We start from the raw sequence: 13,082 nt of genomic DNA on the forward strand, positions 1-13,082 counted from the left end.
ATCCATCTATTCATCCATCCAATCATCCATCCATCCATCCATCTATTCATCCATCCATCTATTCATCCATCCATCCATTCATCTATCCATCCATCCATCTATTCATCCATCCATCCATCCATCTATTCATCCATCCATTTCATCCATCATCCATCCATCCATTCATCCATCCATCCATCTATTCATCCATCCATTTCATCCATTCATCCATCAATCCATCTATTCATCCATCCATCCATCCATCCATCATCCATCCTTCCATCCATCCATCCATTCATCCCTCCATCTTTTTTAATTTTCCTAACTATGACCCTCCTGCAGACCTTCTGCTCTTTATCTGATGGACCTCAGCCATCATCCATCAATCTATTCATCCATCCATCATCTATTCATCCATCCATCCATCCATCCATCCATCCATCCATCCATCCATCCATCCAATCCTCCATTTTTTTAATTTTCCTAACTATGACCCTCCTGCAGACCTTCTGCTCTTTATCTGATGGACCTCAGCCATCAGCCTCTGAACATCTGAACTCCTTCCACCACCTTCATCTCCTCCAGACAGCCTGCAGCAGCAGGAAGCTTCTGACCTGTCAAAGTTCTGCTCCACGGTCACCACAGGACTCAGGTTATCGTGGACGGAGAACAGCGGGTTGCCCCAGCGGCCGATGTAGGAGCTGTGGAGGAGAGCAGCTTTAAACCAGAGGAACCTTCAGAGAAACCTGCTCTACCACTCTGGATGATGGAGGTAGAAGTAAAAGTTCTCCACGGTGGTCCATGTGACTTTCTCCCTAATTATCCCTCATTGACTGAAACATCCACAGCTGACCAATCAGGAGCTCCTGAGGAGAGGTGAAAGCTCCAGCAGCTGATAGAAGGCAGCAGGAAAAAGTTTGCACCTGGTGAAGATTCCCCGTCTGCTGCCATCAGAGGGAGGTTCATGACCTGGAAGTGGCAGAACCATAAACCTCCTCCAGCGACGGCTTTATGATTCATTAATGCAGCATTAGCGGAGCGCCGAGCTCGGCCTGGCCATATCCTGCTGCTGCAGCGTGGAGCAGCAAACTTCTGCTCTCTGTCCTCCCTGCAGATCAGCAGTCAGCAGGATGAGCCACAGACAGGAGAACATGTGAGGGAGAGGCTGCTCTGTGGAGGCGGGGAGGAGATATCAGGTCCCAGAGCAGAAACCTGGGATGAACGGAGCTGCGTCGTCTGAAGGAACGCTGCTACTGAAGCTAGCAGGCCTGCCAACGCAGCAGGTTCTACTCTAAATGCATCTTCACTTGTTAACACTGAGGATCTAATTTACAAACTAAAGCAACGAGAGGCAAAGCTGTCTGCCAGAAGCTCGTCTGCGGTCACACACATGAACCTGGTGACCTGTCTCCTTTAACCACAGGCTGCCATGGGAGGCTGGCAAAGCTGCAGCAGGGTTAGGATGGAGATGTTCTCACCGTTCTGCCAGACGTGCATCAGTGAGGTCAGACAATTGGTATTTCTATATAATGTTATAACAAATAAAACGCCTTTCATTTTATATACAAAACTATCCTTTAGTACTGATACACATTATTATCCAACAAGACATGCAGTAGGAGGTAGTTTTATTTTACCTAGAGTTAAAACAAAATCAATTCAATGTTCAGTTAGGTACAGGGCAATGTGTGAATGGAATTCACTCCCAAAGACTATCATACAACAAAACACTCTCTATGGTTTCAAAACTTTACTTAAGAAATATTACCTTCAAAGAAATTTGGATAGTAATGTTAATTTTATTAAGGAGATACTGTGTAGGGTTCTTGTTAGCTAGTTCTTTGATATAGATCGATCAGGAGTAGCAAAATTTTATGTTAATTATGTTTATTTATTTATGTTACTTTTTAATGATAAAAGGCGTTAAATGTAAATATGTATTAAATTTTGTGTAAATGTCTTGTATGTATAGTGTGTAATGTGATGTAATACATTGTATTGTCACGTGGAAGACTGAAAGACCCCAGGAAGAATAGCTTCTAGCTGATGCTGAAGCTAATGGGCATCCTAATAAAACAAACAAACAAACAAACAAACAAACAAACAAACAAACAAACAAACAAACAAACAAACAAACAAACAAACAAACACTGATGTTGGACAACAAGCTCTGCTTATTCTAAAGTCCAAACCGTGTGGGAGAAAGAGAACGTGGCAAGAACCGGTAAAAAGGTAGAGACGAGACAAAACTGCTCCTTTTTACTGTCAGCAGGGGGATTTTTTTCCAGGAAGAATCCCATCATCACTACTTCACCGTCTCCTTTTACAGGGCTTCATTCATAGATGTGTATGTGGGATGTTCTAGTCACATTTCACACCAGATGTTTCCTAAAACATCTGGAAAACATACATTTAAAACACTTATATAACTGTTCTACTGTGAAAAACAGGAAATAGCCATTAGATATAATCAGAGGGTCTCCAGTGGTGAAATGCCCAGTTGTCCTCATTCTACCTCTACTAACTCTAGAACCTTCTAATCTCCCATAACTGCACCAATCCTTACATTATGTGCATTATTTAGCCAACAAATGTGCAGCTTCAGGATGTTTGACTCGCCGTTGTGGAGGACAACCAGAAGATTTCCTAAAGCTGTAGAGATATTCTCAGAAGACCGATTCTGTGGTACAGAGTGAACGTTTCCACAGTTCTAGATCACAGATTATGTCCGTTCTGACGTCTCACCTGTAGAAGTGCGCTTTGATCCGCTCCTTGATGAGCCACAGAGGATGGTAAGGCTGGTTGTGAAGGTGGTAGCCCACCTTGGACAAGATCTTTGGCGTGACGTTGGTGAAGTCATCTCGAGGGTAGGAGTGGCCCAGCAGCTCTACTGAGCTTTCTCCAATAACAGGGTGCAGGGTGGGGCCGTTGGTGCTGAGGCACCTGGGAGATGCTGAGCAGCCATTGGCCCAGAACTCTGACAGCAGGCGATGAAGCAGAGGACGGGTCCAGAGCGGACCACAGGGTAGGAACGCTGAGGCGGGTCTCATGACGACTGGTCCATGGAGCTGTAACCACACAAAGTCATTAATGTAGACTCACCTGTGATGGATGCTGGAAGACTGGACCAGAACACCTATTCATCTCATCCATGTCCTGCTTTAAACTTTTAAATGCTTGCATGTGCAAACTAGTCCTTCACACCAGTTTAAAACATGTATTAAATTAAAGTTTAAACATGTTTTAAACATGTCTTCTTAGAGCCTCCGAGCTAATCTTCCCAACTCTAACCACGAGTTACCTTGTTCCTCAGTTTCTATGGCATCAACATGAAGATTTAAATCCAGAGGCTTCTGGTTGAGATGCAGATGGAGGAGAAACGTTTATTCAATGTTTACTCAATTTAAATACAGTTATTTAGAAGAGCAATAAGTAAGATATTTACTGTAAAATCAACCTAAATCATTCTCATTTCTCACCCAGGATGTAAATAACATTCCCTATAATCATTCCTCTCCATCAACGTCTTAGTCACGTTTCTCTCCTTTCAAACCTAGAGGTACGGTCTAGACTAGAGTGTAGCCCTTGTTTACTTCCTGGTTCCTGAGCCAATCAGATGAGAGTTCCCAGAGTTCCCAAAGCAGAGCGCAGCATTTGGTATTTTGTTTTGTCAAAAGAGCAGCAGCCTGTTAACATGGAGGCCAGGAAGAGAAGCGGACCAGAACCAGAACAGAATATCATAGACCCGTCCTGTGATAATAAAAATTCACAGATGTTTCACAGCAGCAACAGACCGTTGAGGAAACATCTGTGTCGGTGCCAGGCTGTTGTTCTGATTTCAAACACTATTATTGTCACTTATTGTTCCTTTAAGCAACACTTCCTTACTTTCTATAGACGGAATGAAAGGAACATCAACGTGTCATCAGCATATCGAGAAACCTGACTCAGCTAATTTCACCTGACTGCTGTTTACTCTCCACAACATCCATCCTTCCATCCATCCATCCATCATCCATCCATCCATCCATCCATCCACCATCCATCCATCCATCATCCATCCATCCATCCATCCATCCACCATCCATCCACTCATGCAGGCCTGTGGGGGTCTGGTGTCTCCAGCAGTCATTGGGAGCGAGGCGGGGTAGTTCTTAAAACTAACTTTAAAAAGCACTAAAACTAAGATGGTTTTGCATTATTTTATAAGAATCTGAACATTTTACTGATCCCAAAGGGAAATTCTTGTGTTACTCATTCAAAGAACACAAACAGATAAAAAGATGAAAACACAGAACCAACAAAAAATAAAACTATAAAGTAAAGAGTTAGATGAATGGAAAGGCATTTATCTACTTTAGCTGTAAACTTTAGGGTAAACTGAAACACTCCAGATCAGCGTTTAAACTTAGCAGCAGACAGAAATCAGCTTTAAGTCTACATCTAATCATTTTTCTACATTTTCTAGTGTTGATTGCAGCTTTGGGGATAGAAGGCCTTTGGACTCTGCCCCCTCCAGGGATAAACACCAAACTGCTCTGTAAAGGCTCCTCTCTGTCACGTCTGTGTCCGATCGCTGTTGGTGTTTGCTGATCAATCAAAGCGGCTTCGGTCAACAAATTTATCATTTGCAGTCAACAGCGGGGAGGGAAGGTGTAAAAATAAATTGGCAGCTTCTCAGTGGAGGTCAGCCGAGACGGGAGCTGCAGGTGAAAGCTCCGTTTATAATTACACTAATGGATTAAGATCTGAAACAGCAAAGGTTACTGCCAGCTTCCATCACTTATCCTTTAACAAGAGACGACACAACTGGCCTTTAATCCTCCCATATTTGTCCGTTTTCACATGCAGACACACTGGTACGCTGGGGGAGCATCCCTGAACAAGACAAAGGGTGTTGCATTGCAGTGGCATTGCAGCAAAATGGATTATTGCTCCCAAATCCACGAAGCCTCTACCTCAGCTCGACTGCCGGTGTCATATTCTACCAAAACGGACGAGCCAGCACTGAGGCGGCACAAAAACGGAGGCAAAAGCCAGAGCCGTGTCGGCGCAGAGGGTACGAGTCAATGTCAGGAGAAGTTGGCCAGCGTGGTGGAGGCAGGGAGGATCACTGCGACTCAAAGTTTATCGCCTGGAGGCAGCGCAGGAAACACAACTATTGCAGGAAGGCCGGGAAATAAACAAATTCTTCCTCTGAGGAACTTTAATATGTTCCACAAAGGTCACAGCCATATTTGTGTTGTGCAGGTTGTTGATAATTTGTCTGAAGACGGGCGCTAAAGCAAAGGTTAGGCGAAAACATCGCCTCTGCAGAGCAGAAAGCTGTTTACAGCTTCCCCTTCAGCCAGGAGAGAATGAAGATGCTTTACGATGTGAATCATGCAGCTGGAGGGGAGGAAGCAGAGGAAACTTCAGGTCGCAGCGAATCATGGCACCGCTGTGGTAACGAGCTTTTTCACGTTGCTCATAAATTAAACTTTGATTAGGAAACACAACAGCTCCACATCCACTAAAAAAACACTGGCAGGGTGATTGTGGAGGAAAGATTTCTCTGTTTTGCTTTGCTGGGTCTGAAGCTCAGGTTTAAAACTGCATCATGGAGACCGTGTTGGTCTGGAGGTCCGGTCTGCAGCTCATTTCTAACCATGTCAGGATAACAAGGTGCTCCGGTCAGAGGAGAACCACACTGTGCAGCAGCACACGGTGGTGGCAGCGTCATGCTGTGGGACCAGGAAGCTGTGAAGACGGATGGAGCTGAATCCTGGAGGAACACCTGTTAGAGGCTGCAGGAGACCTGAGACTGGGGCTGCTAAAGGTTCTGCTGGAGTTGGGCTCCCTGGTTCAGCTCAACACGTATTCATGCTTTAGAACGGCCTAGTCAAAGTCCGGATCTAAAGTCAGCTTCACAGACGTTCTCCGTCCTCCCTGACTGGGCTTCTTCAGGCTGTAGATGTTCAGAGCTGGAGGAGAACCCAGAGCTGCAGCCGGTCCTGCAGAGAACCGTGGTTCTACAAAGTTCTGACCCAGAGGGAACAGAAAGTCCCACTTTCTGCAGTTTTATGCGCTAACGACGGTGTAAACCATGATTACCTTCATTCACTGCTGGTGTATAAAGCGTCTCTGATTGTCCGGGTTACTTCATCTTCTAACACTCAGATCTCTTCAGAGTTGCTGAGGCGTCATTTCACACTAATATCTGCTGACATGCTTTAGAAAACATGTTTTATCTGCAGCTCGGCTGTAAAAACATGTTTTATCTGTAGCTGGGCTGTAAAAACATGTTTTATCTGCAGCTCGGCTGTAAAAACATGGAATACGTGTGAATCTGTGAGGATTTCCCATGATCCCCACTGAACCCATCACCAGCTCTCCTCCCTTTAAGGCTAATTCTGCAGCTAGCATGAGCCGCTCGGCTCCATATGTCCCTTCCTCAGGCGCCAAACAACACCACACGTATGGCCGCCCACGCACACGCACACGCATGTGGAGCACCGGCACACGGGGAGCCGCTGCATGTTGAAGCGCAGAAACACGCAGAGAGGAGGAGGAAGGTTGAAGCTGCAGTTCCACCGCAGCAGATTTCCTCTGTTTGCTTCAGATCATCAGGTTTAGTTTTACCTTCTCTCCTTCATGATGGAGACATCTTCCTAAAATTTCTGCTCTTAAACATTTACCAGGCTGAAGTCTCTGAGATGTTTCCAGGTTTTTTAGAACATTTTACATATTTTACTACAGAACGTTAGTTTTATTTGGTGAAAATGATGCTGCCACCTCCGTGCTCTGCAGCAGGGACGTTCTCAGCCTGACCAAATGGTCTTCACACTACAGGACTTCCTCTTCTTCTTCTTCTTCTGTCTTTTCTCATCCACAGCGAGTCTTCTGTCTCCATCTTCTGCATCTTCTTCTCTCCCACCAGCTGCCCTCATGTCCTCTTTACCTCCATCCATGAATCTCTTCTCTGCTGCCTCCAGCTCCTCCTCAGTGTCTCTAGTCATCTTCTCTGGTCTCACCACCGTCTCTACACCTCTCCTTTCATTCTCACTCAGACTCTGTTATCACACCTGACTCTCTCCTCCTCCTCCTCCTCCTGCTTGGACACGTTTCTTCACCTTCAGGCCACAGGAAACGTCTGTAGAAATCCGCTCTTTGTCCCTGAGGGCGTTTTCTAGACCCGTTTAAGACTCTGCTGCTTCGTATTTATCAGATTGTTGACGTTGCAGAAAAGGTCGGAACAAGTAGCTGAAACAGGAAGAGAGGAGAAGAACACAGAGCTGAACTTCTTAAACTAAATCTTCTTGCAGCAATATCTGCAGTTGACTTTTATTACGTTCTGCTGGTGTTTAATTCCCCGCTGATGGTCGGCCTGCCGGCTCCAGCGGTGGAAGCAGGAAGCGAGCCGCTCTGACAGAGAGCTGATGAAACGCACGCAGCTCTCCAGGATAGAAACATGATTCATGGTTTGTGAAGGTTGTTGAGAAAATCCCTTGTTTGGCTGCCAAGAAGTTGTTCTGACTAACCGGCGTGGAGGCAGCCAACGGTGAGGCTGTGATGTGACTTTTAAAGGTGGAAGCAGAGACGGCGCCAAGGACGAGCCGCAGAACTCGGTCCAGAACGCGACGGACTCCCACCGAACATCAGAAAGTGCTGCAGAAATCAGCGTCTGAGAGCGCCTCAAAGCTCCGGCCGCAGCGCCGCCGTCTGGACGGACACTGCTGGAGAGCCGCCGTCGCCAAGGTTAGAGCGCCGTCACACGTCGCTGCACGTGATGAAATGCCTTCCAGAGGCATAAAGGACACACGCTGGTACCGGCGGCGGCTCCGGGGCCGAGGGGATTCATGCAGGCTCTAAAAAGTGACGCGCTGACGGAGAGAAGTGATAAATTACAGACTGCAGAGGAGAGCAGCAGAGAAACAGATCTGCTTTCATTCTCCACAGTCAGCAGATAAATACATGAAGGCTGTCTGACTTATTCACCACAGACCAGAGCAAAACCTGAGCTAACAACAACCCTCTTTGGTGTGGAAGCCGCTACAGACAGAGGAAGACTGAATACCTCAGAGATGTCAGGCTCAGGCTAAATACTCAGAACAGAGAAATAAGAAGATGTTTAAAAGAAAACTCCAGTTGAGCCATGTCTTTGGTTCATTCTGGCTGAGAGAGAGAGAGAGACAGAGAGAGAGAGAGAGAGAGAGAGAGAGAGAGAGAGAGAGAGAGAGAGAGAGAGAGAGAGAGAGAGAGAGAGAGACCTTCAGCAGCTAACAGAAAGGCTGAACAGAGGACAGCTGAGATCGTAACCTCTGTCTGACATCAGATCTGGGAAGGTGGACAGCCTTAGGTGGCTAGCATTAGCAGCACAGGCTGCTACTAATGCTAGCCATGCTAACGGTGTTAGCGGGTAATTCAGTTAAGATGCAAAACACAATTTAAAGAGTCAACTCCAAACAATTCTGTCTTGATTTTAAATAACAACACTGAGTCACTTCAAAACCTTGTTTTGAAGTGACTCCTTTCTCTCTCACACACAGTGTGACGTCACCCCTGCTGCTGTTAGGAAAATAATAGCAGCAGGCTCTATGCAAGAAAGCTAAAAAAAACTATCATGAAGGTTTTAGAGAGAAGTAATTGTGGTCAGGACAGTTCTGGTGTTCTCCAAGCATGGAGCCTCATGGACCAAGATCTCTGACCCCATCTGGACAGAGGATGCTGTTCCAGGACTCTCTCTTCATTCAGATGCAGTTCTGAACACTTAACTTGTTCCGTTTCAAACCAGTTTAACATCAACATGCTAAGACCTGGAGAGTCCTTCTGAAGGTCCTGGTCCGAGCAGCCAGACTTTAGGAATTCACCCCGTTCTACTCCAGTTCTTGTTCCTGACCATGGTCAGAGGAAGTTCTAGTTGTTGGGTAGAGAACCTGAAAAGGGTTTAAGACCAGGGCTCAGATTAGGGAAACCATTGAGTTCTAGCTGGTTGTTATGGTTATGAATGAAGCGTTAATCCATGCTGGTCATAAAACGGCAGAAACAATCCCAGGGACAGCCTCTCTGTGTGGAACCATGAACAGACGCTCCACCGCTCGCTCTGACAGCGTGGCTCGCCCCCTCCCATCGGAGGGAGTCCCCCTCTGGCACGATGACCACTTCCTGTGGCTCTCTTCCTGTTCACGACACGCTGCTGGCTCGCCAACGTGGACGGTTACACAACATCCGACACCTGCCGGTCTCTGCGCGGCGTTCGTGACGAGGCAGGATGGTGGCGGTGTAAAAATAGAGAGCAGCTCGGCTCCTTCACACTTTACTCACCCGTTTTAGAAGCAAACTTTCACACAGCTAGTAGACTGAGGCGGTAAGAGGCTTTACCTCAATGCTTTTCAAAGCTTCTGCACATCAAAAACAACTAAAGAAACCAAGGTAAGAGTCACATTCTCCTGGTATTCTGATAAACTCGCCCTCAGAGGCCAGGATTTCATAAAGCCACTCAGTGTTTAATATCTGTAACCCACCAGAACCCAAAGTAAACACAGACACTCAAACAGACACATCCAGCCCCAGCGACAGGCGCTGGACACCCATCAGAAGCTGCTGTGGTCCTCATGGACTCATGGTGCCGTTCTGGACCCATAAGTGACCCGTCCTCTGGGCACAGTCGGTGGACCTCATTAGAATGATTGGTTTGCTGACATGAGTGCAGCTTTTAAACACAGTACAGAAAATAATCTGTGGGGTCGGTTCTGGTCCACAAGCTTCTTGTTAGCCTCCTGAATCTGGGCCAAAACCAGCTGGGTTGATGTTTGGGATCATTGTCCTGCTGGAACCCCCAACCGTGATTTTTACCGCTCTGGTCCAATGACACCATCATGGCTGAGATGTTCAGGAACGATCCAGGAACCAAGGAACCAGGCTCAGGTGGAACACCTGTGGAGTACGGTGGTGGCAGCATCATGATGTGTGGGTCCATTGGACCTCCTCCAAGTTAGCTACACAGCCGACCTAATCCTAATCCTAATCCTACCAACAGTGACCCAGAACTAGTTTCTGAGAGGATGGAGGTTCTGGGACGACCCTCCTGGAGTCCGGACCAGGAAACGTTGGAGCTGAGCCAGAACCCGGGTTCTTGGCAGGACACCATCCTGTCTAAGGTTCCTTCCAGGAGACCCAGGTTCTAGTGGATCTGGTGTTTGTTTAGCCTGGACCCTGGGTTGACCCAACAGAATCTAGTGATGCTGCTGAAGGGTTTTGGGTTCTCTAAGGACCAGCTGTGGGTCCTGACCCGGTCCAACCAGGACGTTTATGTCTAATCATGACATCATTCATCGTCAGCTAGAGGAACATGGCAGCGGTACTAAACTAACCTTTGACATCCCAGATTGTGTCGTTTGGTTTTTATAAAGATGAAATGTCTAATTTATTGTTTCTACATTCACGTTTTCCACTGTTATGTTTTTACAACTTCATAAATTTTCTCTACAGCACGACATGAAGTCTCTCTCCTAAATCATGAGAAGTTTAAAAGTAACAACAATAAATAACGACTAAACCGTGAGTCGCTTCACGTGTTTTTATGTCGGACCTTTTCCCGTACATCCCATCATTCAGGTTGCCTGGCAACCACGTCTACAACCATCCGGACCATAAAAACGTGACGGACTGAAGCCTCTTCCCGTTATCGGCGACGCTTCGTGTGCACAGCCAATAAACCGGACGGCTGCGGCGTGTTAGCCAGGCGTGCGCTGGGATTGGTCGGTGAGTAGCAGATGGAATTATGGGAGCTGGAGTTAAACTGATCAGCGTCGTCCTTTCCTCCAAACCTCTGTCCTTCATAGAAGCAGCGCTGAACGTCTCCCTCTGGAGGTTCTGGTCCAGTTTCCAGCAGGTAAGGTTCTACAGAACCTCCCAGAGTTCTGATCATCATGTGGACCTGCAGAGAGGATGGACCACCTGCAGACCTACCAGGACATGGACGTCCACCTGGACTGACAGGCTGGACCAGGAGAGCATTGATCAGAGAAGCAGGAGGACCATGGTGGCTCTGGAGGAGCTGCAGAGACCAGCAGCTCAGGTGGGAGGTTCTGTCCACAGGAGAAGCAGAAGTTGTGTTTTCAAACACAATCCTGTGGAAGAAGGAGGTCTGCTGCTCCTGGGTGTAAAACAGAGAAGCATGGTGGTGGCAGCATGATGCTGAGGGGAGGGAAGCTGGTCAGAGAAGATGGTTGGAGCTGAATGCAGGTAGAGGAGACCTGAGGACACCTGAGGCTGGAGGTTCACCTTCCATCAGGAGGACCTCCCTGATGTTCTGACCCGTTACTCCACCTGCTGCCTCCAACCCTGAACCCCAGCAGCCCTGGCCTCCTTCCTCCTTCCTCCTTTCCTCCTCAGAGCCTGAATCTTCATCCTAGCTCAACGTCTTGGCTACAAACCCAGAAGATGAGCCGAGGTCTCCGTCCCCCGCAGGTAGAACCCAGCAGGTAGAACCCAGCAGGTAGAACCCAGCAGGTAGAACCCAGCAGGACTCTTCCTGCGTTTCCAGACTGGACATCGGTTATTCCTCCTCCGTCACTTATCCTCTTCATATCCTCCCAGCTTACTCTCCTCCTCCTCTTCCTCCTCCCCCCCTCCTCCTCCTCCTCGCTCTGTAATGAAGTCATATCTGTGGATGTTCTGCTCAGAGAAGCAGGCGGCTCTTTGACAAGCAGCGTTAGATCAAACCTGCAGCGGCAGCCTGCAGAACATCATAAAGGAAGAGATTTCTACAGATATGAGGAGGAGGAGGAGGAGGAGGAAGAGGGGGGGGTCTGACATGATGGAGAAGACGCAGGTTTTATGGTCGGTGATGAAAAGTGCCGAGGCTGCAGATCTCTGCCCTCCTTCCTCTGGAGCAGCAGGTTCTGAGGGACCAGGGCAGAACCAGGACCCGTTTCCCCAGAACTCAGCAGGTTCTGAGGACGCCTCCATGGTGGACTCGTTCAGAGGTCCGGTAGCTGCAGGTGCATTTCTGGAGCTCATTAGCCGTCTCAGACCTCTGGTGCCGGCTGGACCTTCTCAGAGTCATTATCTGAACACGAAGCAACTCGTTGTTTCATTTTGAGTTCCTTCAGGGAACCAAAGACTAGAACATCTCCTCCGTAAAGCAGAACCAGGATTCATCTTCAGCAGATTAACTGAGAGGCGTCTCAGAGCCTCAGGTAGAAACTAAACAGAACCAGGTGGGTTGACCCGGCCCAGTTATCCGGCTGGTTCCTGTGGTTCCTCTGGTTCCTCTGGTTCCTCTGGTTCCTGTGGATGGACAGAGACCTGAAGTCTTCATGGACATTTCCTGCTGGTCTGTTATCATCGTCAGGAGTTTCTGTGGCATGATGCAGATCCACAGCTGCTCTGAGTCCAGCGGGCCGATCGATGGCCGTGTGTGTGTGTGTGTGTGTGGGTGGGTGGGGGGGGGGGGGGGCGATCTGAATCGATCACGTCTCACAGCTCCTTTTTCACGGCGCTGATCTCATCACAACCCAGACCGTGTTGTCCATAACGACGGCGACGTGAAAACAGATCAATGCAGAGGGGGGGGGGGGGGGGGGGGGTTTGGGGTGGGGGGGGGGGGGGGGGGGGGGTTCCCCGGGAACGCAGCTTGTTACGGTTCAGGAAGGACAAGCAGCTCATGTTTAAACATCAGGTCCGTTTATTGCATAAATATTCAGAGCAGGAAGCTGGCGGCCATCAATCAGCCACTGAGCCCGCCTTAAATATGATCCCCCCCCCCACATCACCCCCCCCCCACCGGAGCCCAGACTGATGAGGCTGCAGATTTTCAGGCGGTCAGCAGAAACGGCTCACAGGCTGCAGCAACAGGCAGATTTACTGCTGCAGACCAGTTAGCAGCCTCCACCAGGTAGAAACACCTGAAACGGAGGTAGAGACTCACCTGGTGGTGAAGATGATGTGGTCCAGGATGGAGACCAGGACCTCATTAGGGCTAATAGGATCATCATCATCATCATCATCATCATCATCATCATCATCATCATCAGGATGGCCAGGATGACCCTGATTACAGTCAGCTTCTTCCTACCTGAGCTTACCTGTTGTTACCTGAGCTTACCTGTTGTTACCTG

The 13,082-nt window shown here is 48.1% G+C and overlaps 1 protein-coding gene across 3 annotated transcripts in view; it reads right to left on the minus strand.

Annotated features, from left to right (window-relative positions):
* fars2 (phenylalanyl-tRNA synthetase 2, mitochondrial) overlaps positions 1–13,082 on the minus strand; it is a 101,525-nt gene that overhangs the window by 77,343 nt on the left and 11,100 nt on the right. For all 3 annotated transcript variants that reach the window (XM_036124864.1, XM_036124863.1, XM_036124861.1), the window contains 2 exons: positions 2,725–3,047; positions 594–680 (listed from right to left, as the gene is read on the minus strand). In XM_036124864.1, the coding sequence (XP_035980757.1) occupies positions 594–680; positions 2,725–3,029 (392 nt within the window). In that variant the 5' untranslated portion in view covers positions 3,030–3,047. The remainder of the gene's footprint in view (positions 1–593; positions 681–2,724; positions 3,048–13,082) is intronic.

Source organism: Fundulus heteroclitus, chromosome 21 (assembly GCF_011125445.2).
Source record: "Fundulus heteroclitus isolate FHET01 chromosome 21, MU-UCD_Fhet_4.1, whole genome shotgun sequence".
NCBI lineage: Eukaryota > Metazoa > Chordata > Actinopteri > Cyprinodontiformes > Fundulidae > Fundulus > Fundulus heteroclitus.